The sequence below is a fragment of the Thalassophryne amazonica genome, chromosome 11, assembly GCF_902500255.1.
Source record: "Thalassophryne amazonica chromosome 11, fThaAma1.1, whole genome shotgun sequence".
Lineage (NCBI taxonomy): Eukaryota > Metazoa > Chordata > Actinopteri > Batrachoidiformes > Batrachoididae > Thalassophryne > Thalassophryne amazonica.
Window position 1 is genome coordinate 42,374,398 of NC_047113.1, and position 23,111 is coordinate 42,397,508.

The 23,111-nt window shown below is 39.5% G+C and overlaps 1 protein-coding gene across 1 annotated transcript in view; it reads right to left on the reverse strand.

Annotated features, from left to right (window-relative positions):
• The window catches only part of nlgn3a (neuroligin 3a), a 593,492-nt gene that overhangs the window by 365,914 nt on the left and 204,467 nt on the right, over positions 1-23,111 (reverse strand). Inside the window, 1 exon segment of the mRNA XM_034181354.1 lies at positions 18,040-18,189. Coding sequence (XP_034037245.1) covers positions 18,040-18,189 — 150 coding nt within the window.

Consider the following 23,111-nt stretch of genomic DNA (forward strand, 5'->3'; position numbering starts at 1 on the left):
TTAATTTCTCGAATAGTGTCCACTCGGATATTCCTCACAGGTCCAGAAAAAATTTTGATAAAGCAACGCGCGCCGTCTCGAGCAGCGTGTGAAACAAAGGAATTCAGCCGAGAGGGCGGGACCACATCTCACTCAAGGCCTGCCCACAGGGAAATGACGTCACCGACACGCGTGAAAAAACTCACGCATGCGCACAAGGGTTCAAGCATGATTGGTGTAATCGCACGTCATTCAAACCCATATAGTTAAAAAAAAAAATAAAAGGGTCGGTTTATTATCTAAGAGACCTCGTATATATATATATATATATATATATATATATATATATATATATATATATATATATATATATATATATATATATATATATATATATATATATATTTATTTATTTATTTATGTAAGCCTTTAACACATCCACACGACTGAACCACACTGAGTCCTGAATGGCAACCACTGAAGTAGGCAACCAGTCCATCCTCACCTTCTGAAGGCAGCTGTTTATCATCAACATCCAGGTGAAAGGTAGACACTTGGTCTCATCACTGAGACCAACCCAACTAACCCTAACCTAGTATGAGTTGGTTCATACCCAGAGTGTTTTACATTTCCAAAATGAATAGTTGTTGCTCCCTCACAATGCAAGTGGTATACCTCAACTTACTATCCCTTAGTCACTGTTTGTTTGAAACAAAGTCATTTCAGTGGTACCCAAGGTTCCTCCAAATATGCAGAATACCAAAAATATCCAGTCGTCATTGGTTAGTGTCAAAAGTGCACAACCATAAGGGCCCCCTCACACAGAGGCAGAATGGTGCACAAAGGAGGATTTGAATGGCACTTGTGAAATTTTGGAGCCGCCTCAAACGCTTCATACAGCAGTCGCCACAACCATTCAGCTACAGCACATGCACTCTATATTCGCGTGTCACTTGCACTGGAAACCCATTCAAACGACAGCCAAGATGAGGTCAGCATGTCCAACACAGGTCGGATATACCGTACCGCAGCTGAGGGGCTTTTCAAAATCATTGGCCATATCGAATTGTGGCCAAACGGTGTGATCGAGGCAGCCTTCACATCAGTGGCAAGTGCCGGGTGAGTAGCTATTCCAACCGCCCTCGGCTGGAGTCAGCTGGAGTCCAGGTGCCACCCACGAACATCCAACACCACTCGCGGGGCACTTAGAAAAGGTGGGCCGTTCACGCTCTCAGCATGAAAGTAGAGAGCAGGCAGACCACTTTCAAGCTGGCTGTGCGAATGGCCCCATATTTTCTAAGTGCGCCACGAGTGTCCCCCCCCGAGCAACACAAATGGCGTGCGAGTGTGTCTCTCTCCCCCAAACCACAATCCAACACTGTGGAGGTGCAGCTGAGGTGGAAAATGTTCCAATGATGGCCAGAGTGCAGTGCAATCGCTGTCCATCTCAGTGTGCACATCTGGACGGCCTGTCCATGATGGACACCATGTAACACAGTCCCTCCCATTACACAATGTATATGGGACATTCTGATCATTACAGCTGTAATACCAGATGTGCAGGTGCACGCAGATGCATGCTCACGTGAGTCGATGAATGTGACAGGCTCCTCACACACAACTGACTGGCATGTCAGAGCTGTGGACCACCCATCATGACATATTCAGCATGTCCCTCTGGAGGTAGGATCACCAGGCAGCAGTGTGCACATGCTGGCACCTCAGAGTTAAAAATAAAAATGCTCACAAAAGAGCCTTACCATATGACTCGTATAGATCCCATATAAACCCCATATGATGCAGCGGTCCACAGCCAGTGTGCAAACAAGTGGACAGCCATGTGACACGTAATCGCAACGTGGGGCTTTGAGTGACAGCCAGCCAGGAGCACAAGGGGGTGTGTCACTCAGATCATGTCAGTGCAGGCTCACCAACACAGTCAGATGATAACACACGTTGTCAGGAGAGACTGCAAGTAACAACGAGATGTTCAATTAAAAGAAACAGTGTAAAATTAAATAAAAATGCATACAATGAGGACAAAAGCATCAGCTCATTCATGTGTGATGGCTTTGCTTTGCTTTTTTTAACAGTGAGAAGCGAAGCATTACCAGTAACATGACTGTGTTACATTTGAACAGTACATTCATAGTTCTTATAATGTTCTGTGCGTTCTCATTACGTATGTTGTCCTTACACATTTTCTCGATTTATGTATATTTGTGCATGTGATGTGAGTGTGAAGTTTGTGCGCATGCTCACTATTGTGCACAAAACCGTCGCCATGGGATCATTCACGCCTGTCCGACTGCATGTCCCTCCCAACAGCGGCTGGAATTTTTCGCAGTTCACCAATTCTGGTTTTTCTTGAGCCATTGCTGTTTCTTTTGTACATTAATGATATATGTTTGGTTTCCAAGTCCGCAAGTTGTATTTTGTTTGCTGACGATACAGCTGGATAATTTAGGACAGCTCCTGGACATGATGGAGAATGAATTACATAAATTTAAACAGTGGTTCGATTCAAACAAATTATCGCTCCATTTTGGTAAAACTAAGTGTATCATATTTGGTAATAACTCCAGGAACTTCAGCAGAACATAATATTGAAATTGAAACTGTAACAAATACAACATTTCTTGGTGTTTATATTGATGATAAATTAAGCTGGAAAACACATATTAACTATGTTACATCTAAAATATCAAAAGTCATTGCAATTCTGCATAAAGCACAAGACTTCCTCTCCTAACATTCTTTGGCCATTAAGCAGTGGTGGGCACAGCTAACCAAAAAGTTAGCTTCGATAACTGGTAATGAGCTAACTGAAAAGTTATCTTTTTTAATGCTAAACTGATTAACTGCGAAAAACTTATCGGAAGCTACAGATAACCGATAACTTTAAATTTTGCCTCCCATACGCTCTCCGCTACTAAGAAGCTGATTTTGAGTTTAAACACCGCCAAAGCTTCTGACAGAACCAACGGTGATTACAAACTCAAACAGCCAATGAGCCAGCACTTGTCTTTGTGCACTCTGCCCCCTGCTATAGCAAAACATCATTTACCCTGACAGGATACAGTGGTCCTGCGATGAGGCAGAGGTCTTGAAATGGAAAGCAGGTTTGAATGATGGCTTTGCTTTAAAAATAAAATTATTAATTATTAATGAATTATTAATTAAAATAATGCACTAATTCTCAAAGGGGATTATGGGTAACTAAGCCTCCGCTCATACTGATTGGTTGATTCATTCATTCTATTTAAAAACCAACACAAGTGAATCAATGTAACATGTTGGTGTTTACAAATAAATGTCCTTTTGTAAAATATGTCATTTTTTTTCATTTGTATAAAAAATTGAAATTTTCAAGATCCCGCTAGACAGCGCCAAAGTACACGCGTGATGACATCACAACTCTATCGGTTAGGGAGACAAGGTTTCTTTCAATAACAAGAACTGTCAAAAAACTTTCTCGTGTGTTGGAATTGTGTGGCGATAGGAATCGCCATTTGAATGTTTGAATAACAATGTCAGTCGCACAAAGAAATCAAATAATAATGAAAACATGTTTGTTGCGGTGTTATAACAGATCAATCAGTTGCTCAGTGAGGCATCATAACATTAAGCCTGGTTCACATGGCAAGATAATTAGGCTGATATTGGACCCGATCTTCCCCTTCCGACAACCTTAAGGACGCCCTGACAATCGTGATGATGCTAAACATAATCTTATCAGATATTCCTGCTGTGTGTGGTTTGTAAGAGCGCTCTGATCTGCTCAGGATGTCGACAACACTGTGATATAACCGTTCGCCAGTAGATGGCAGTGTTCTATGCATTTTGACGCCGGTTATATCACATGGCCTGAATCACAATTTTGGCTTTTGGAAAAGCAACCTGGGCTTCTTCTGGCATTTTTACATAAAACAAACACAATAACAGCGTCTATAAACCCAGAGAATATATTCATGAGAGTTTTAGGCACAATATACAAAGAGTTTAATGCTGTTGTCCGTGTGGAGCCTGATCAGAGCGTCTCAAATGCATTTCTTCTGTTGTGAACTTTTACCCATAATGCACTGGGCACAGCATGTTCTCACTAAAACTTTCAAAATTAGTGCATTACTTTAAAACTAAAACATATATCTGATATTTTCAATTTATAAAACAGATGTGATGTTAATTTAAATAACTTGTCCAAAATTAGTTTGGTTAAAATTCTAACCAGAAGTTAAAACTCTATGCCTCTGGATGACTTGGGTGCTACTGCCAGCGAATTAGAATGGGGGTCAAAAGAAATGAGTTTTTTCCTTTTCTATGACCAGTGACCAGTTCTACCTTGCCTGCAGAGGATAGAGCAGTTTATCCTGGAACCAGCTCTTCTCTGTTTGTAGAGGATAGAACAGCGCATCTACTACAAAAAAACTACATCTGCAAAAAGGTTAGCGGTCTAAAAATTATTGGACCAAAACTTATCGGATTTTGTATCATACATTACTTGTTCCCTATATGACATACTGTGTTGAGGTTTGGGGAAACACATATAGAACTAATACTAATCCAATATTTCTATTGCAAAAGAAAGCTATAAGAATGATCAGTAATAAGCCATATTGTGAGCCAACAAATCTGTTATTTGATGGTTTGCAAATTTTAAACTTCTGGGCTTTGGTTGATTAAATCACAATAAAATTATGTATAAATTCAAAAATAAACTCTTGCAAGTCCAGGAAACATGTCCAGGATCTGTTTAAAATGAGGTATTCCAGCTACAATTTGAGAGGGACATTATTATTTGAGAAACTAAGGATCAGAACTACTACAAAAAGTCATTGTGTTTCCGTTAAGGGTGTTAATATTTGGCATAATTATCCTGATAATATTAAGTTACTTGGTAACTTAGTTGGGTGTAAAAGGCTTTACAAAAATAATATAATTACCCGTTATAGTTTGGAAAATTAGGTTTACCATTTTGTTGTTGTTCTTGGGTTTATACACTGTTGCTCGTTTGGTTTTGTTTTAAAATTCTGGTGCACTGATTGAGTTGTTGTGTTTGTGCACATTTCTTTTTTTATTGTTGTTATGAGTATATATATTTATATATGCATACATTATTTACTTTCTTTATTTGTTATGGTATAAGGGGAGGGGATCTATAAGCTTTGCTTCTGCCTTCACCCTTTTGGCCACACGGGTTCATTGCACGCTTTTTATGAGTGTGTTATTGTCTGTGTTGTTATTCTGTTTGCCGAATAAATTCATTCATTCATTCATTAAATAATGTAATTATTCAAAGGATCATATCTTGCAACACAGATATTATATTACCACCATTCAAAAAGTTTATTTTTTTAAGTCAGATCACCCACCCCTGATATGCATACAGATCCATTAACAGCAAAATTTAACCTAGAACATCTTGTTTTAGACTTCTGTAACATGTGTAACACAAGTTCATATTTGAAACTTCCCATGTGGGGTCACCCACCACCAGTGTTGTATAAAGTACTAGGAAATCACACTTAAGTAAAAGTACAGATACCCATTAAAAAAATGACTCTGGTAGAAGTTCAAGTCACCGATTGAAATACTACTCAAGTAAAAGTCTTAAAGTATCTAGTATTTATTGTACTTAAGTATGACAAGTAATGTACAACTAAATGTACTCAAGTACTGAAAGTAAAAGTACAAGTAAATGTTAATAATCAAACACGGACTGATTTTTTTATATTACAAAGTTTATCAAGGCTTGTAAATTACTGGTAGTATTAGTCAAAATACTGAAAATTGAGCACATCACACAAAAACACTTCAGAAACAAGGTTTCAAAACCTAAATGATAGTGGGCTACTCACTAGGTGTTCACAGGAAACAGTTATTTATTTCTATATGTATTTATTTATTTTCATTGTTACATGGTTTTATCTTTTCTGTTGTGTTTTGTTTCTTTGTTTCTTCTTGTTTCTGTTTTGGTTCTTTTTGTCTCTTTCACTAAAATTGTATTGTAACATTATTATTGACTATTATGTAGACTATTATTGTTGTTGCTATTATTAATATATGAACAAAAATAAATTTTAAAAAATCCCATTTGACTCTTTTACAAAAACGAACGCTGAGCCATTAATTATACAGAAAACAATTCAACACAAACGTGCTGATGCAAACAGCTTAATGCTAACTTTAACATTGAAAACACCATAGACATGCTAACGCATTAGCATCGGTCCCGTTTTTAAGTTATAAAATACATCTATCAACTGTTTCAGAAGACCATAACAGGTCGGTTTAACATAAAAATATTAAATATTACTCACAGACATATGCTCTTTGGGGTTTTAGCGGGAAAAATTAGGATAAAGCGAAATTAAACAATGAATCCACAAATCTGCGAATCACTGCTTTGATTGGTTCAAGATTCACAGCAAAGCTGCGCTGCAGAAAAGTTGATTACAGACCCGCTGCAGGTCTGTAATCAATGTAGAGAAATTATAATTTTCCTGACAAACATCCCCCAAGTGCACAACTGCAAAACAGCCTACCGGACATGCCTCATGACAAATCAGCCTGACTTCGTTGCAGTCACTAGTTGTCTCTGGGTGAAAACACAGCTTTTTTCGTGTGTGTATTTTTTTTTTTTTTTTGTAACGAGTAACGCCATGGCGCATAGAAAATGTATTGGAGTAGAAGTATGCAATTAACATCAGAAATCTAGTGAAGTAAAAGTGAAAGTAAGATGAATAAAAAAAAACTCAAGTAAAGTACAAAGTCTCCCAAAATGTACTTAAGTACAGTAGTGAAGTATTTTTACTTCGTTACTATACAACACTGCCCACCACCAATAAATCACAATATTTATCCAGATCAAAGAGGATCATCAAGCGTAGTACACATATTTGCATATTGTGTGTCCATGTCAAGTGTCTGATGCACATATCTGATGTGTTTTTTTTGTTTATACCTTGTATCGGTGTTCATCAGTTCAACATGGTAAATAATAGAGTGAGCGAACGAGCAGTCATCTACCAGTTTCTCCATTTGTGTTTCTCTCACTAATTTGATCTTCATCTCCGACACAAACACATATATTTTCTCCAGTCACAGTTTGCTGGAGCCATCGATCTCTCTCAGTGTCCACGTCCAGAACACAACGCAAATGCTTACCAATTTGTGCTTGATATTGTCATTTGCACAGTGAAGATATGTTTAAAATCACAGATGTATTTTTCATTACAGACTTGAACAAGATCAGCTGTTTCTGACCACCATGTGTGAGAGTGCACAGTTAATATCTGCGAGGTTGGTTTAGAAGTCATGAAAAGCTGCTGACTGCTCAGTATTTGCAGTATATACAGATAAGTAAATAATGAAGTTGCAGCTCAGAGTTTTACAATCATTACACCAATGCACAGCTGATCAAACTTGGTGGAATGATTGAAGGTCAGTCAATAACACATTTGGTCTTGAGAAAAAAAAAAACTTAAAGTCAAGATTATAGTCCAAGGACAAAATGTTTGGATTCAGATTGGCTTTCTTGAGTAGGTGTCTACAGATACCCTTCAGGGTACTATTAAAAATCAGTAAACATTCATCAGTGCTGCGCTTTGCAGCATCCACTACACCGTGGAACTGCCATGGGTCCTGGATGGCAAACACGTAGGTAGATAACTGGTCCTTTCCCACATGTTTAAAATAACCATGTATCTGTCACAGCTAGGTGAGGCATGGCGTTCCCTTGGCCTTCACCACCCACTGAAGCCCTCAACACTCAGGCACCAAAGCCTGTCTGATTGTGCGGGACAAGTAAAAAAAAATGCGATTGGACAACAGAGATCCCCTATAACATTGCTCAAATTGGACAAAACCCATTTTTTTGTATTTCTCTGTAACTGAATCACATCTCTGATATATACTCACAGAACCACTGAAGGAGTGTGCATTCAGATGCATTCTCAGAAGCTGGAGTTTGCTTTGAAGATTTCATATTAAAGTAAGTTAAGCAAGAACAATGTTGCTTCTTAAGCCATCATCGCCAAACCTACCAACATGGGACAAGTCGGGATAGCAACAGGATGAGTGGGTCGCTCATTCTACTGTCCCTGAAAAAGCTTAATGTCTACGCCTGCCTATGTGCTGGTTCCTGCACAGACAAACAGTGGAAGATGATTGTCCACCTGAGAGGTTTGCGCTCTATGAGCGCGATGCTCTAGTTGGAAACTGACTGAAGCAAAAGTACAGATTTGGTTCAGGGACTGTAGAGACATAAACATGAATGCTGCCAGAAAGCGAACACCTCAAGCAAAGTTTGGATTATCATAAAAAGTAAAGTATGGTAACAAAGTCTTTATTAATTGAATTGAATTTTTTTAATTACACCCCTGCAAACATGCTCAGCATTTTTCACATAGTAGTACAAGTAGTGTGTGTGGAAGGTGGGGGAACTGTGTTGACAATGGAGGACATGCTAATACTAATACGTGTCTGGATTTTAAATACTGTGCAGCATCAAATTACTCTCCTTTAGAGACCAATGTAAAATCCCAAACCTCTTTTGATAAATGTCAGCTTTCAATTGCAGCTGTCCAAATAAATTCAGGTTGTGTAGCTGAGCTAATGACATGGCTAATGCTAACAAGGTTTAGCAACTAGATTGTCCATTGTGCTCCACACAACCACTGATTTGATTAGTGCGTCCAGATGATAGAATCATTGAACTCAATATTGATTTCATCTGACGTCACACTGCTCCCAGCAAAACACGAGAGCGTCCTCTTTCCAGACCTCCCCCCTTTGTTGCCGCACCCTGGCCAGAAATACAGCACCATTACACTCAAAATATCTGGGAAGAGCCCCAGGAACCCCGTGAACAGATTTTGATCTCATCTGATGTGACGCTGCCCCAACTGCAACATTTTAACATATGCAGAGACTAATTTGACAAGTAGATTGCAAGGCTTCAGTAAGTTAAACCTAGACGTACCATAAACTTTGGTTTAACCCTCTGGGGTCCGAGGGCATTTTTTGGACAGTTCACTCGCCTGGCATAAATGTTTTATTATGGCTGTTAACAGCTCTCCCTGCATCCCACAATCAAGTTTTATGTCTCTTTTTTTTCAGGACAACCTGTGCTTTCAGAATATATATGTTTTTGTTGTGATTTATAAGTGTAATAAAGGTTTACAATCAAAAATATGCAAGGAAAAAATAAAGTGAAAAATAATTTTCCACACACATTTATTCAAAACACACAGCAAACTATAATAAACAACTGTATTGACACTTTATAAAGGTAATTTGAGGTCTTGTGTGAAAAACTGTACAACAAAAAGGTTCAAACAATAAACACAAATGCACATTTTGAACAATATATACAAAATGGTCTGTGCGTTTTGTTGTCCATTGATATGGTAAACAGTGCTTTATGCAGAGAAAGCAACAGAGTTATCCAGTAACATGCACATGCAAACTAGTGGAGCAATCCTGATAGTTACACACTCTTTGTTTGAGCAGGTGAGATTGTCATCAGAGTCTCTCCGTCTGCTCCTGCTTCCACTGATCACTGTGCATAATGGTGCAGGGCGCACTGAATATTTACTAATAGTATGTACTCATTGGAGCACCCAGGGCGCTATTCAAACAGGCCAGCTAGTAACACATCACTCCTGAAAACGATCTTTGGCTTTTCATGTGAGGTAAATCTGCCCTACGATTGGATTTTGGAAAACCATGTGACGGTGAAGCAATTCCGATTGGACACTCACATTGCGCACGTCATCACACAGCTTCTATAAGGAGTACAAAGATGGCCGATGGCTGGCTCGAAAGTCTGCGGAGTTAACTTTTCAGCAAAAAAAGAGTAAGTTTCTATCTCATATCATTAAAAAGTTATTGATAATTTAGTAAAGCTTGGTCTTAGCCGTCGTATACGGCGGCACTGGCCCCAGAGGGTTAATAGACGTCATTAACAATCAGCTAAAAACAGAATAACATGCCGAACAATTCCTGCAGTGGCTCTATTTTTATTCTATCTACTTTAATGTTGTATCTGCAGTGTATTTTTGGCTATAAACTTTACCCTCTGTTTTCCGTACACCTGTTGACCTATATTAGCATACTGAAGGGCTGGATAACATTTAAAATGTTTTCCCATTAACATAGCATTACCGCATTATTTCTGTGAAATCTGTTAAATATTCAGATTGTTGTGTGCATTTCAAAGGTGTTTACTGCATTATTAATGCCAGATTGACCAGGGACGCTGGGAGAACTATATTCGTGTCAGAAAGCATAGTTTGAATCGTCTTGTCTGCTTTCACTTTAAACTCATTATCTTGTCTAATTCTCTCAGCCTCCTTTCTTCCCCTCATCCCTCTAAGCAGCCTAATTAAAAGGGTTTTCACTTTCCACTCATTAATATCAATTTATTTATTTATTTATTTTTCATTTTTACATAAAATCATTCACCTGGCTCTGTCACTAACTTACTGTGCTTTTATTTATTTAAAAGCAGGGAATCTTGCTGCACAGTACTCATGTTGATGCCACAGCAGAGAAGCAAAAACCAGAATATTTGCACTTTGCATGCAGTCAGATGACATAATCCTCACATGGAGAGATACGTGGTAAGTTTGTTGCTTGGAATGATGAGTGAATGCGCATCACATCCAATATAGTCACTCCCCATAATGCTGATTAGGACACATTAAGGCTGAAATAGTCAGTGATACTCATAGTCAATAAAAACTACAAACAAAAATGTAATTATAATTTCAGTTTCAGAGTGAAACTCTTCAGACAGCTTAGCGTTACTGTAATTACTCCATCATAGTCTGATTTCTCTCTGGCCTTGGTTTTATTTGGTTTATACGAGTGTGTCTGTAATAAGTGTTTAAAGCCGTACTTTGGGGAGATTATCAGACCATGGTACAGCAACGGACATTATCGCCCCGCTACATGCATCACTTCTCCTCTGCTTCATTTCTGAGAATGGCTGCTGGGTAGCTCACCAAGAGCGCTGTGGTGCCAGTGTGTGCTTGTGAACTCACGTCTGCATGCACGTGTAAATTGGTTGCACCCACGTCTGTCAGTGTCTGTGCTTGTTCTGTGCGTGTATGTAGAATGGCATTTTGCAGAACGGAAACATCTGACTCATAATTGAAGTGCCATGAAAGAAATATGGTCATGAATCTCTATTAGGTTTATGCGCTGGGCTTTAAACTAGGAGCAGGAGGCGGGATCAGCTCCGACCTCATCTCCCAGAGGATTGATGACAAAATGATGCTTAACAAAAATGACATTCAAGGTGACAGATTTGGATGACAACAGTGACAGGATGTAACTCTCATCTTCATCAAAAAGAGAACCTCAGGATGCAGGGGCGTAGACAGAAATTTATATATTACGGTGGGGGTGGGGGGGGAGTCCCACTGTCTACTCAATGGAGTCATCACAATGTTTACAGTGTTTTGAAACTCAAAGACTTTTTTTTTAAACAAAAGCCTAATTCCGCATTAAAATTTTTTCAAGCAATTTGAATGAGGTTCAAAATTTGTTAAGCAATCAGTTGCTTCATTTGGTTTGTTTAGCACTTATAACAGTGAATCATTTTCCAAAAAAATCATGATTAGAGGCAAACTGTCACATCCTAATTTTCTGAGTATTTCAAAACAGTGAGTTATTTTCTGAAGTAATTGTTTTATTCAGTTTTTGAGCACTTTTAATTATGCACATATATACTATTTTTTCAAAAATGCATGTTTGTTTGTGTGTGTAAAATCACTGCTATACATTGCACGAGTGTTCTTTTTCAGTGTTAAATGGGTTTAAACAAGAATAATTTCATGAAGCATCTGGTTCATTAATTTTTCATCTTTTTATTTCATTTTTTGATCATTTCAAAACAAAGTATTTTTAGTGCTGATGAACGTATTGCATTTCCAAACAGAATCATTTCTGAGGAAAGTGGTTAATTTTGTGTCAAGCCTCTCAAACAACAGCCTCTTTAATGAAGCAATTCCTTCAACTACTTTTTGGCAGCATTTGGAAACAAAGGAACAGTTTGTATTATTATTGTTTTGTGTATCAAGTGTTTCCAAACAAATTCATGTCATTTTCTGAGGAAAGTGATTTTGTTCATGGTCCAAGCTGTTCAAACAATGACCTCTTTTCTGAAACAATTATCTCAGGTTTTTGGATTCCAAAAGAAAGAAACATTTTGTAATGTAATTTTTGTGTCTCATACAATTTTTACACCTACTTATTCAAATTAGGGGTAATGGGGGTGGGGGCACTGGAGCCTATCCCAGTGGTCATTGGGCGAGAGGCAGCATACACCGTGGACAGGCCGCCAATTTATTGTAGGGCCACATACAGACAAACAAACAAACACATTCACACCTACGGCCAATTTAGAGTTACCAGTTCAGCAAAGCTGGAGCGCCTGGAGGAAACTCAGACAGACATGTAGAGAAGATGCAAACCCCAAACAGAAAGGACCAGGTCGGAAGCCAACCTGTAACCTTCTCATCGTGATGCAATAACTACTAAGCCACCTTGCTTATTTTTGTGTATAAAGTTTTTCCAAAGAGAATAGGTTTCTGAGGCAAATGGTTCTTGTAGTGTTTCAAACCATTTGAAACAATGACTTCTTTCCTGAAGCAGCTGTGTAATTTCTTTTAATTTTATTGTCATTTCAAAACAGTTAATAGAGTCTGATTGTAGCTAAAATATCACATTAATTTTTTTTAACCCTCTGGGGTCCGAGGGCATTTTTTGGACAGTTCACTCGACTGGCATAAATGATTTATTATTGCTGTTAACAGTTCTCCCTGCATCCCACAATCAGGTTTTATGTCTCTTTTTTTCAGGACAATCTGTGCTTTCTGAATATATATATTTTTGTTTTATAAGTGTAATAAAGGTTTATAATCAAAAATAGGGAAGGAAAAAATAAAGCAAAAAATAATTTTCCACACACATTTATTCAAAACACACAGCAAACTATAATAAACAACTGTTTTGACACTTTATAAAGGTAATTTGAGGTCTTGTGTGAAAGATTGTACAACAAAAAGGTTCAAACAATAAACACAAATGCACATTTTGAACAATATATACAAAATGGTCTGTGCGTTGTGTTGTCCATTGATATGGTAAACAGTGCTTTACGCAGAGAAAGCAACAGAGTTATCCAGTAACATTCACATGCAAACTAGTGGAGCAATCCTGATAGTTACACACTCTTTGTTTGAGCAGGTGAGATTGTCATCAGAGGCTCTCCGTCTGCTCCTGCTTTCACTATTGTTACTCTATTGAGCTGAGTATTCCATTAACTTTAACTAGTAATGACTTCATGACTTTCTTTTCTAACAAAATTTTAACTATTAGAGAAAAAATTACTCATAACCATCCCAAAGACGTATCGTTATCTTTGGCTGCTTTCAGTGATGCCGGTATTTGGTTAGACTCATTCTCTCCGATTGTTCTGTCTGAGTTATTTTCATTAGTTACTTCATCCAAACCATCAACATGTTTATTAGACCCCATTCCTACCAGGCTGCTCAAGGAAGCCCTACCATTATTTAATGCTTCGATCTTAAATATGATCAATCTATCTTTGTTAGTTGGCTATGTACCACAGGCTTTTAAGGTGGCAGTAATTAAACCATTACTTAAAAAGCCATCACTTGACCCAGCTATCTTAGCTAATTATAGGCCAATCTCCAACCTTCCTTTTCTCTCAAAAATTCTTGAAAGGGTAGTTGTAAAACAGCTAACTGATCATCTGCAGAGGAATGGTCTATTTGAAGAGTTTCAGTCAGGTTTTAGAATTCATCATAGTACAGAAACAGCATTAGTGAAGGTTACAAATGATCTTCTTATGGCCTCGGACAGTGGACTCATCTCTGTGCTTGTTCTGTTAGACCTCAGTGCTGCTTTTGATACTGTTGACCATAAAATTTTATTACAGAGATTAGAGCATGCCATAGGTATTAAAGGCACTGCGCTGCGGTGGTTTGAATCATATTTGTCTAATAGATTACAATTTGTTCATGTACATGGGGAATCTTCTTCACAGACTAGGGTTAATTATGGAGTTCCACAAGGTTCTGTGCTAGGACCAATTTTATTCACTTTATACATGCTTCCCTTAGGTAGTATTATTAGACGGTATTGCTTAAATTTTCATTGTTACGCAGATGATACCCAGCTTTATCTATCCATGAAGCCAGAGGACACACACCAATTAGCTAAACTGCAGGATTGTCTTACAGACATAAAGACATGGATGACCTCTAATTTCCTGCTTTTAAACTCAGATAAAACTGAAGTTATTGTACTTGGCCCCACAAATCTTAGAAACATGGTGTCTAACCAGATCCTTACTCTGGATGGCATTGCCCTGGCCTCTAGTAATACTGTGAGAAATCTTGGAGTCATTTTTGATCAGGATATGTCATTCAAAGCGCATATTAAACAAATATGTAGGACTGCTTTTTTGCATTTACGCAATATCTCTAAAATCAGAAAGGTCTTGTCTCAGAGTGATGCTGAAAAACTAATTCATGCATTTATTTCCTCTAGGCTGGACTATTGTAATTCATTATTATCAGGTTGTCCTAAAAGTTCCCTAAAAAGCCTTCAGTTAATTCAAAATGCTGCAGCTAGAGTACTGACGGGGACTAGAAGGAGAGAGCATATCTCACCCATATTGGCCTCTCTTCATTGGCTTCCTGTTAATTCTAGAATAGAATTTAAAATTCTTCTTCTTACTTATAAGGTTTTGAATAATCAGGTCCCATCTTATCTTAGGGACCTCGTAGTACCATATCACCCCAATAGAGCGCTTCGCTCTCAGACTGCAGGCTTACTTGTAGTTCCTAGGGTTTGTAAGAGTAGAATGGGAGGCAGAGCCTTCAGCTTTCAGGCTCCTCTCCTGTGGAACCAGCTCCCAATTCAGATCAGGGAGACAGACACCCTCTCTACTTTTAAGATTAGGCTTAAAACTTTCCTTTTTGCTAAAGCTTATAGTTAGGGCTGGATCGGGTGACCCTGAACCACCCTTTCTCTTTTTGCTCTGTATGCACCACTCTGCATTTAATCATTAGTGATTGATCTCTGCTCCCCTCCACAGCATGTCTTTTTCCTGGTTCTCTCCCTCAGCCCCAACCAGTCCCAGCAGAAGACTGCCCCTCCCTGAGCCTGGTTCTGCTGGAGGTTTCTTCCTGTTAAAAGGGAGTTTTTCCTTCCCACTGTAGCCAAGTGCTTGCTCACAGGGGGTCGTTTTGACCGTTGGGGTTTTACATAATTATTGTATGGCCTTGCCTTACAATATAAAGCGCCTTGGGGCAACTGTTTGTTGTGATTTGGCGCTATATAAAAAAAAATTGATTGACTGATTGATTCACTGATCACTGTGCGTAATGGCGCAGGGCGCACTGAATATGTACTAATAGTATGTACTCATTAGAGCTATTCAAACGGGGCTGTCACGGTTTGAGTTTTGCTTGGTGTTCTGGGTTGTTTGTTCTTTTGTGCTGTTAGTTATTTTTGCGTTTCATGGGTTTGGTTGGCTTGGGTTTGGTTGGCTTCTTCTCTTGCTGGGTGTTTCTCTCTCTCTTTCTGTGGCCACGCCTTGTTCTGGTGCTTTCCATGCACACCTGTCCGTGTTTTGCTGATACATTTGCTGAAGATCTAAGGGCTTAACCCTCTGGGGCTGACGCCGCTGTATATAACGGCTGAGACCAAGCTTTACTAAATTATAAATAACTTTTTAATGATATGAGATAGAAACTTTTTTGCTGAAAAGTTAACTCCGCAGACTTTCGAGCCACCGTCCACCATCTTTGTACTGCTCATAGAAGCTGTGTGATGATGTGAGCAATGTGAGTGTCCAATCGAAATTGGTTCACCATCACATGGTTTTCCAAAATCCAATCGTAGGGCAGATTCACCTCACGTGACACACCAAAGATTGTTTTTACGAGTGATGTGTCACTAGTTTATTATAGGTTGCTTTGCGTTTTGAATAAATGTGTGTGGAAAATGATTTTCCACTTTACTTTTCCTTTCTTATTTCTGACTGTAAACCATTATTACATAACCTTTATTAGTTATAAAACACAACTATAGCATATATATTCTGAAAGTACAGGTTGTCCTGAAAAAAGAGACATAAAACTTGATTGTGGGATGCAGGGAGAGCTGTTAACAGCAATAATAAAACATTTATGCCAGGCGAGTGAACTGTCCAAAAAATGCCCTCGGACCCCAGAGGGTTAACCACTGAATCTGAAACATCATGGTAGATGCGTGAAACAACATGGAATAACTCTCTTTGCCAAAGTGTATTCCATGTGATGTCAGTGACCCTATGGCCTTGGTGGAGGTTTGTGCTCTCCGAGTACTTCTAGTTATCAAAGTAGCAAGAAAAAAACCACCTCCCTTTGTATTTTCTGATTATAGGAAGAAACTTTAAGCTGACCAGCTTCAGTGGGGTGAACATCTGTCATACTAACAACACAAAAGAAAAGGCACACAAGATTGACAAAACACATAAAGACAGAAATTTTGCAGCTCAAAAAGCATAAATCTTCAAGTATTCATGGTGATAAGATGGTGAATAGAAATGAACATGTGCAGATCAGAATCCTAGATGCCATTATGTGATCTTATCCAGACAGTAAGTCATTTTCACAGGCAATTCTTTTTTTTGAACTGTTTTTGAAACACAGAATCATGGTAAAAAGTGTTTGAGTGTTTCTAAACAAATTATTACCTGAAGCAAGGGCTCATTTTCAAAAGTAGCTGCTGCATTTATGTATTTTCTTTGTGCGGGTGTGAGTAAACAGGGAATCATTTTCTGCAGTTCATGTGGTTGAAAGTATCAAAAAACCTCATTTTTGCCAGCATGACTGTACAGGGGCGGCTGGAGCTTCAGGTGAAGGAGGAGGGGGCAAGGTGTGTGTGTGTGACTTGGTTTAGGGCTAGGGAGATTCAGGTGCTTGCCCAACCAAGGATCATTTTTGTATGGCCTTATTCCTTTTTCTAGTAATCTTTTTTAGCACACAGTTTTTTTTTATCTTAAACACTGGAAAACTTCTCATTATGCATGCAGCAGTGTTCATCAATAAGCCTTTGTTTATGCAGGATCTTTCATATTTTTTATTCACACCTTTGGTCAGTGGCCCAGGTCACCAGGTCTGCACTTCATAAGTCAGCCTGGTAGGAGGCAAGCCAGAGTAACCCATTTCATCCTGTTTTTACACTTTTATTTGGAACATGGGAAATCATAAGGTGCTCTGTGGAATAGGGGTGTTAATCTTGAATTCTACATATTCTAGCTCCGCCCCTGCTCAGGCTGAATGCTTTTGTTTTTGAGTCAAACACATCGATGTCACAATAAAAACATTTCCATCCTCTTCCTCTTGACATGAGGAACTCTCTGAACAGCAAGGTGAGCCTGACAACTTGTAAAGTGAACAATTTGGTGCACATTTGGACCAGTAAACTCAAGAAAAACAAACAACTAGGCAGATATAATTTTACTGTTTTGACAAAACCACTCTAAATGTAAAAATGTGTGACACTGGGAATCAGTTGTGTCTAAGACACAGAAGGAAAAGGTATAAAGCTGGTGTCATGTGCTAACACACTCCATTTTGTGTTGCTGCAGCTGTCACCACACACACATGCACACTCACACACACAAGGTGTCTGAAAGAGGATTCAGCTGTGCGAGTCAACCTGCAGCCAACCGCAAATTTGAGACAGAACCCCTTGTTGCAGTCTAAAACGCTCTTCTCTCCTTCTCCTTGTATGATGTATGAACTGCACCAAGTTCACACTCAGTTATTAATTTGCTCTCAGCTATCTTCACAACATCAAATTAACACTCAGCACACACAGCTACTGTGCCACGCCCACAAAAACCACCAGAATCAGTCTTTGCCGGAAAATAAAAACACATGCCCCAAGAAAGTCATCCTGAAAGAACACAGTGACAAGAGAAGAAGAAGAAGAAGAAGAAGAGGAAGAAGAAGAAGAAAAGTTGCTTACCGAGGACGCCAACACGGTAGTTGAGAGTGATCACGATGACGTTTCCGTAGCTAGCCAGGACGCTCCCATCGATCATGTTGCCCGTCCCCTCCATGTAGGATCCTCCGTGGATGTAGACCATTACAGGCTTGGCCCCGGTGTCTCGTATGTCTGCAAGAGCGGCCATCGTTAACACATTCACATTGTCATTCATTCACTCCCATCAAGGGTCAGCTCACATTCAGATGCAGCGCGGACAGACAAGCTGGCAGTCACCTCCCAGATACCAGCTGTAAGGATGCAGTCTGCTGGAAACTGAAGCAATAATCATATCTGCTCGACAAGAAAGAAACATCCCAGTTCAACTCTATTATAGTAATTAGCCGTCTCAGCTAAAAAACGACCCTTGTTAGTCCATGAGCCCACGGCCGACTTTGACTGAATCGGTATCACCTAACACAGGGGCCTCCAAACTCGTTCCTCCAGATCACCTGCTTTGCATGTTTCCATGTGCACCTCATCCATTTACACCTAATAATATTGTTTGCTAACTCTTGATTAGATCTCCAGGAGCTGGGTTCGAGACACCTGACCTAAGGTAACTAAACAACACTTGCGGTCAAGTTTCAGAAGACTATAACCTAAAATCTATGATAACCTTCTCAGAATGGCAGTTAGAGCCAAATATGTTTCAGGGGGTAAAAATTAACAAATGCTCCATTTTGAATACTGTAGCACATTATTTGTGTGATCATAAGTATTCCAAAAAGGTATAGTTTGGACTATATGAATGAAGGTTCTTGAGTTATGGGAATTGTGTCAATTCAAATTTGTACAGATGTCAAATTAATTAAAATTAAACTTGCTCCAATTTTAGTAAAAGGTGATGCAAATTATTAGTTGAGGCAACGCGATTAAAAAAGTGAATAATTTTGACCATTGTTAATACTTGGTCTCCACAGTAATGAGCAAACAAGGTCAACGCTCATCGGGTTTAAAGACATATGGCATATGTCACCACATAATGTGATAACAAAGCCGAAAAAATTATGCAAACCATTCCGTTTTAAATCCTACTAGCTCAACCAATAATTTGCAGCACTTTTTTATCAAAATTAGAGCAACTTTAATTTTTGAACCATGTACAAACTGAAATTGGCTTTTGTCAACCACTTTTGCTGTTTTTACCCTGTAACTCCACAACTTTCAGTTAAAGATAATCCAAACTATGCCTTTTTGGAAGTCTTATCATGAGACAAGTCATGTAGTATAATTTAAACATGACTAACAGTGTTGCCACAGTTACTTTGAAAAGTTACTTTATTAGTTACTTTACTTTATACAGTTACTTCATTAGCAGCTTTATGCTGTTACTTTATTAGGAGCTGCAGACAACTTGTAGCTAATAAGTAATGTTACTAATAAGGGAACTAGTAATCTAACTTGGCTACTCTAATGCTGTGTTTACACATAGGCAGGACGTGTTACAAATGTCATATTTGCATCATTCTTAGCACATTCCTGACATTCTTAACGTGACTTAATGCATCTGAATAGGTTTCTTAATAGTGTGTGTTGGTGCGTGATATTCGTGATGTTCATGGAACATGTTTTTGGCTGTCAAAAAATCTTTCATGAATTGCACGCACCATCCTCTTTTTGCCTCATGTCATGGAGGTCGCAACTGAGCGTGTTGATCCATCTTGATTAGTGGTGATCCTTAATAGAGCGTGACAGCATTCTTCTCTGACGTGCGCACAATTAAACCCTGCTGCACCGCATTCAGTTTCATTGCTGCAGTATGCTGAAGAAGGACAGTGACGCCAAGTTTGCTAAAAGTCTCGTTCCAATGCTCCTCAGTGTGTTCCTGCAGGTGTTCCACCTGCTGCTGTGCCTAATGTTTGGGAAAATGAGCAAGACGAGAGCCGCATGCAGCCACATATCTGGTTCTCCCTGTCTATTCCTCCTTTCTGCGCCACTCCATGGCATAGAGCGCAACTAAGCATGCAATCACAAAGTTCTTCTGCTGTGGATTTTGAGGAACAAACTGGAGTGATCTTAACTGTTCAGCAACTGACGGTAGGATAAATATGGGTGTGTGTGGAGACAATTCACCTCATTCACAATGCAACAGAATGTAATGATGTGCTGTTATACGCAACAGCATGCAACAGCGCACAACAGCATGGTTCCTGATAATTCTCCAGCAACACATGCCATTAAGCGTAACGCGTGGTAACACTTCCTGAGGACACCTGAAGTCTCTGCTTCAAATCATCACATTCGTGATCAACGGCCAAGAATATATACTTCGTTGCATTTGTGACTTGCCATAGTTATATGTAAACGCAGCAATAAGATTGAGTAATCAAAAAAGTAACTAATCAGCAAAGTAACTAATAGTTATTTGACTAACTAATAGTTATAAGTACTAAATCTTAAAAATAAAGTTAGATTACTAGTTACTTTATTAGTTACATTCAGCAGCTGCCAACAAGTTGTCTGCAGCTGCTAATGAAGTAACTATAAATTAACTGTAAAATGTAGCTGTATAAAGTAACTAATAAAGTAACTTTTCAGTTACTGTGGCAACACTAATGACTAGTGTATTTTTAAACTTTGACCCAATATATTTGTCCTCTTCCTGCCTATAACTGCCACTATGGGGACATTATCATACGTTTTTGTGTGGCAAAACTGTAGGGCTTTTCCATCTGCATCAGATGCTCAAAGCGCTTTACAATAATTACAATAATGCCTTACATTCACCCGATGACAGGGTGCTGCCATACAAGGCGCTCACTACACACTGGGAGCAACTAGGGGATTAAGGACCTTGCCCAAGATCCCTTAGTGATTTTCCAGTCAGGATTTTATTTGAACCAAGGATGCTCTGGTCTCAAGCCATACACTTAACTACTAGACCATCACCTCCCAGTATCAGCCATGGTATAGTGACGTTATACTAGTAGTGTTTGTTTTGTCAGCTTAGATCATACCAAAAACCCGCTTGACTTTTGAACCATGACATTTGTGTCACATAAACAGTCTTTGTGTGTTTGAGGTTTGAGGCCACTTTCCCAATATAGATACACAGGAATCCATTACAGACAATGAAGATAGACGTGTCTGACACATCTAACCGGGCTAATCTGGTTTGACAGAGATAAGAGAAACACTCCGGCTAATTACACAAAGTTACCGCGTGCCTGCTTTTTTTAAACGGGCCTATCTCCCTGCAACAATTTATTTGCATGGTCTTGTTTGCCACTGTGGTTGAATTTGTGCTTCAGTTTTGGCAAAATGCTGTTTGTTTTTATTCCTGAACCGGAGCTTGATACCCAGCTGGAGCGACACTCCAGCCAGATAAAGCACACCCAAAGAGGCGGAGAGAAAAAAAAAATGTCTCTGTCCGTGAGAGAGACCGAATTACTGAGCGGCTTGAGCTGGGAGAGAAGAGAAGAAACTCTCTCGCTTTCTCATTTCCACTCCTGCTGCTGCTGTCTTTTTGCAGTGCATCTTCCCTTCCCCTCCCTCGCTTTATATCACTTTCTCTCCCAGACCCTTTCCTCGGTCGTCTGACTCATGGACGCCCAGTAGAAAAATAGATAGAAAGAAAGAGTGAAAGAAAGCAAGAAAAGGAAATAGGCTCAAATTTAAAAGGGCAGTATTGTATTCTGGTTTCCGTGGTGACTGAGAGCCAAAATTCAAAATCCTGAAGACCACTTAATGGCAGAGCGCGCATCCTCCACAGCCCACTCTGAATCAGTCTGCAGGATCCGCGCTCCGCCATGCGCCCTGGCACATTAGTATGCTCAGCGCTGATGACAACTACTTAAATGCATTTTGTTAAGACGTGGGTTTTGTGTAAGACCTCAGCCTGGATTCACGACTCCCCCACCCCCCGCCCGCCTTCTCCTGCCTTCGCCCCATTATTCCCTGGGTTATCCGTGGCCCTATTACATTTAAAAGCAAAGCCATAACATGCAAGATGCAGCCTTATTTACAGATTTCTCTATCTGGCTGGTATCTGAGAAGGCTGCACGATGACATGTGATTTATAGCGGACACTTCTCTATGCACACACTTATCTCAGACAGGAGGAGGAGGAGATGCATGGGGTGAGGAGGAAGCATGAGAGGTACAGTCAGAGAGGGAAGGTTTGGGCTGGGAAAAGGAGAACAAAAAACAGCAGAACCGTCTCCGGCACGAACTACTTAAACAAACGGGCCACAGATATGGAGAGAATGGAAAAATGGAAGAAAGACTGGGGGGGGGGGCAGAAATAAGAAAAGAGATTAGTCATGTCAGTGTTATCAGTCACCTCTTTTGTTGATTCACTTTGTGTCTCCATGACAACAGTTAAATCCCATTCCAACACAGAAGCTCTACTTGTAATATATTGAGTTGATGTGATGTAGGAGGTGTCTCACACAGGAAAATCAGATACATGTGAGATACAGATACTGTGAGCTCATCTGTCTTTTATATAGTACGTGCACTTCAGGGGCTGCATCACCGCATGACTTAAAGGTAATGATGTCTACGGGACTTCTGAAGCCTCTCCCACCTCTCAGACCTCGCTGTTGGCTCATTCTGTGCTGAGTCCTCCTGAGCAGGCGCACCACTTGGCACAAGTCGTGTTAAACATGTTCAAAACTTTCATGAGTTTAACAGACCCGTCCAGATTGGGGATGATCCACGCTAAGCGGCGTACTGACCCACCCCCCCCACCGCCTGCAGCCGGCGCTGCTCGGGAAAACTCTGCACGGAATTTAGCCAGATGTGACAGTTTCATCAGCCAATCAGATCAGTCTTGTCAGTAACTGTGGATGATCCAAACCTTTTTCAGTGCATGAGCTACACAATAGATTTTGCTGAATAAAATGGACTCTGCAGTGATTATATGTGGATCCACTTCAGATAGTGTTAAATCAACTCTATCTTAGTGTTAAATCAGGCCTATTTTAGTGTTAAATGATGTTAAGTTGTCTCTGTCATCATGTTATATCAGTTGTAGCATTGTGTTCAGTCAGATCTGCCATTGTGTTAAATCATCCATCTTAGTGTTTAATCAACTTTATCAATGCGTG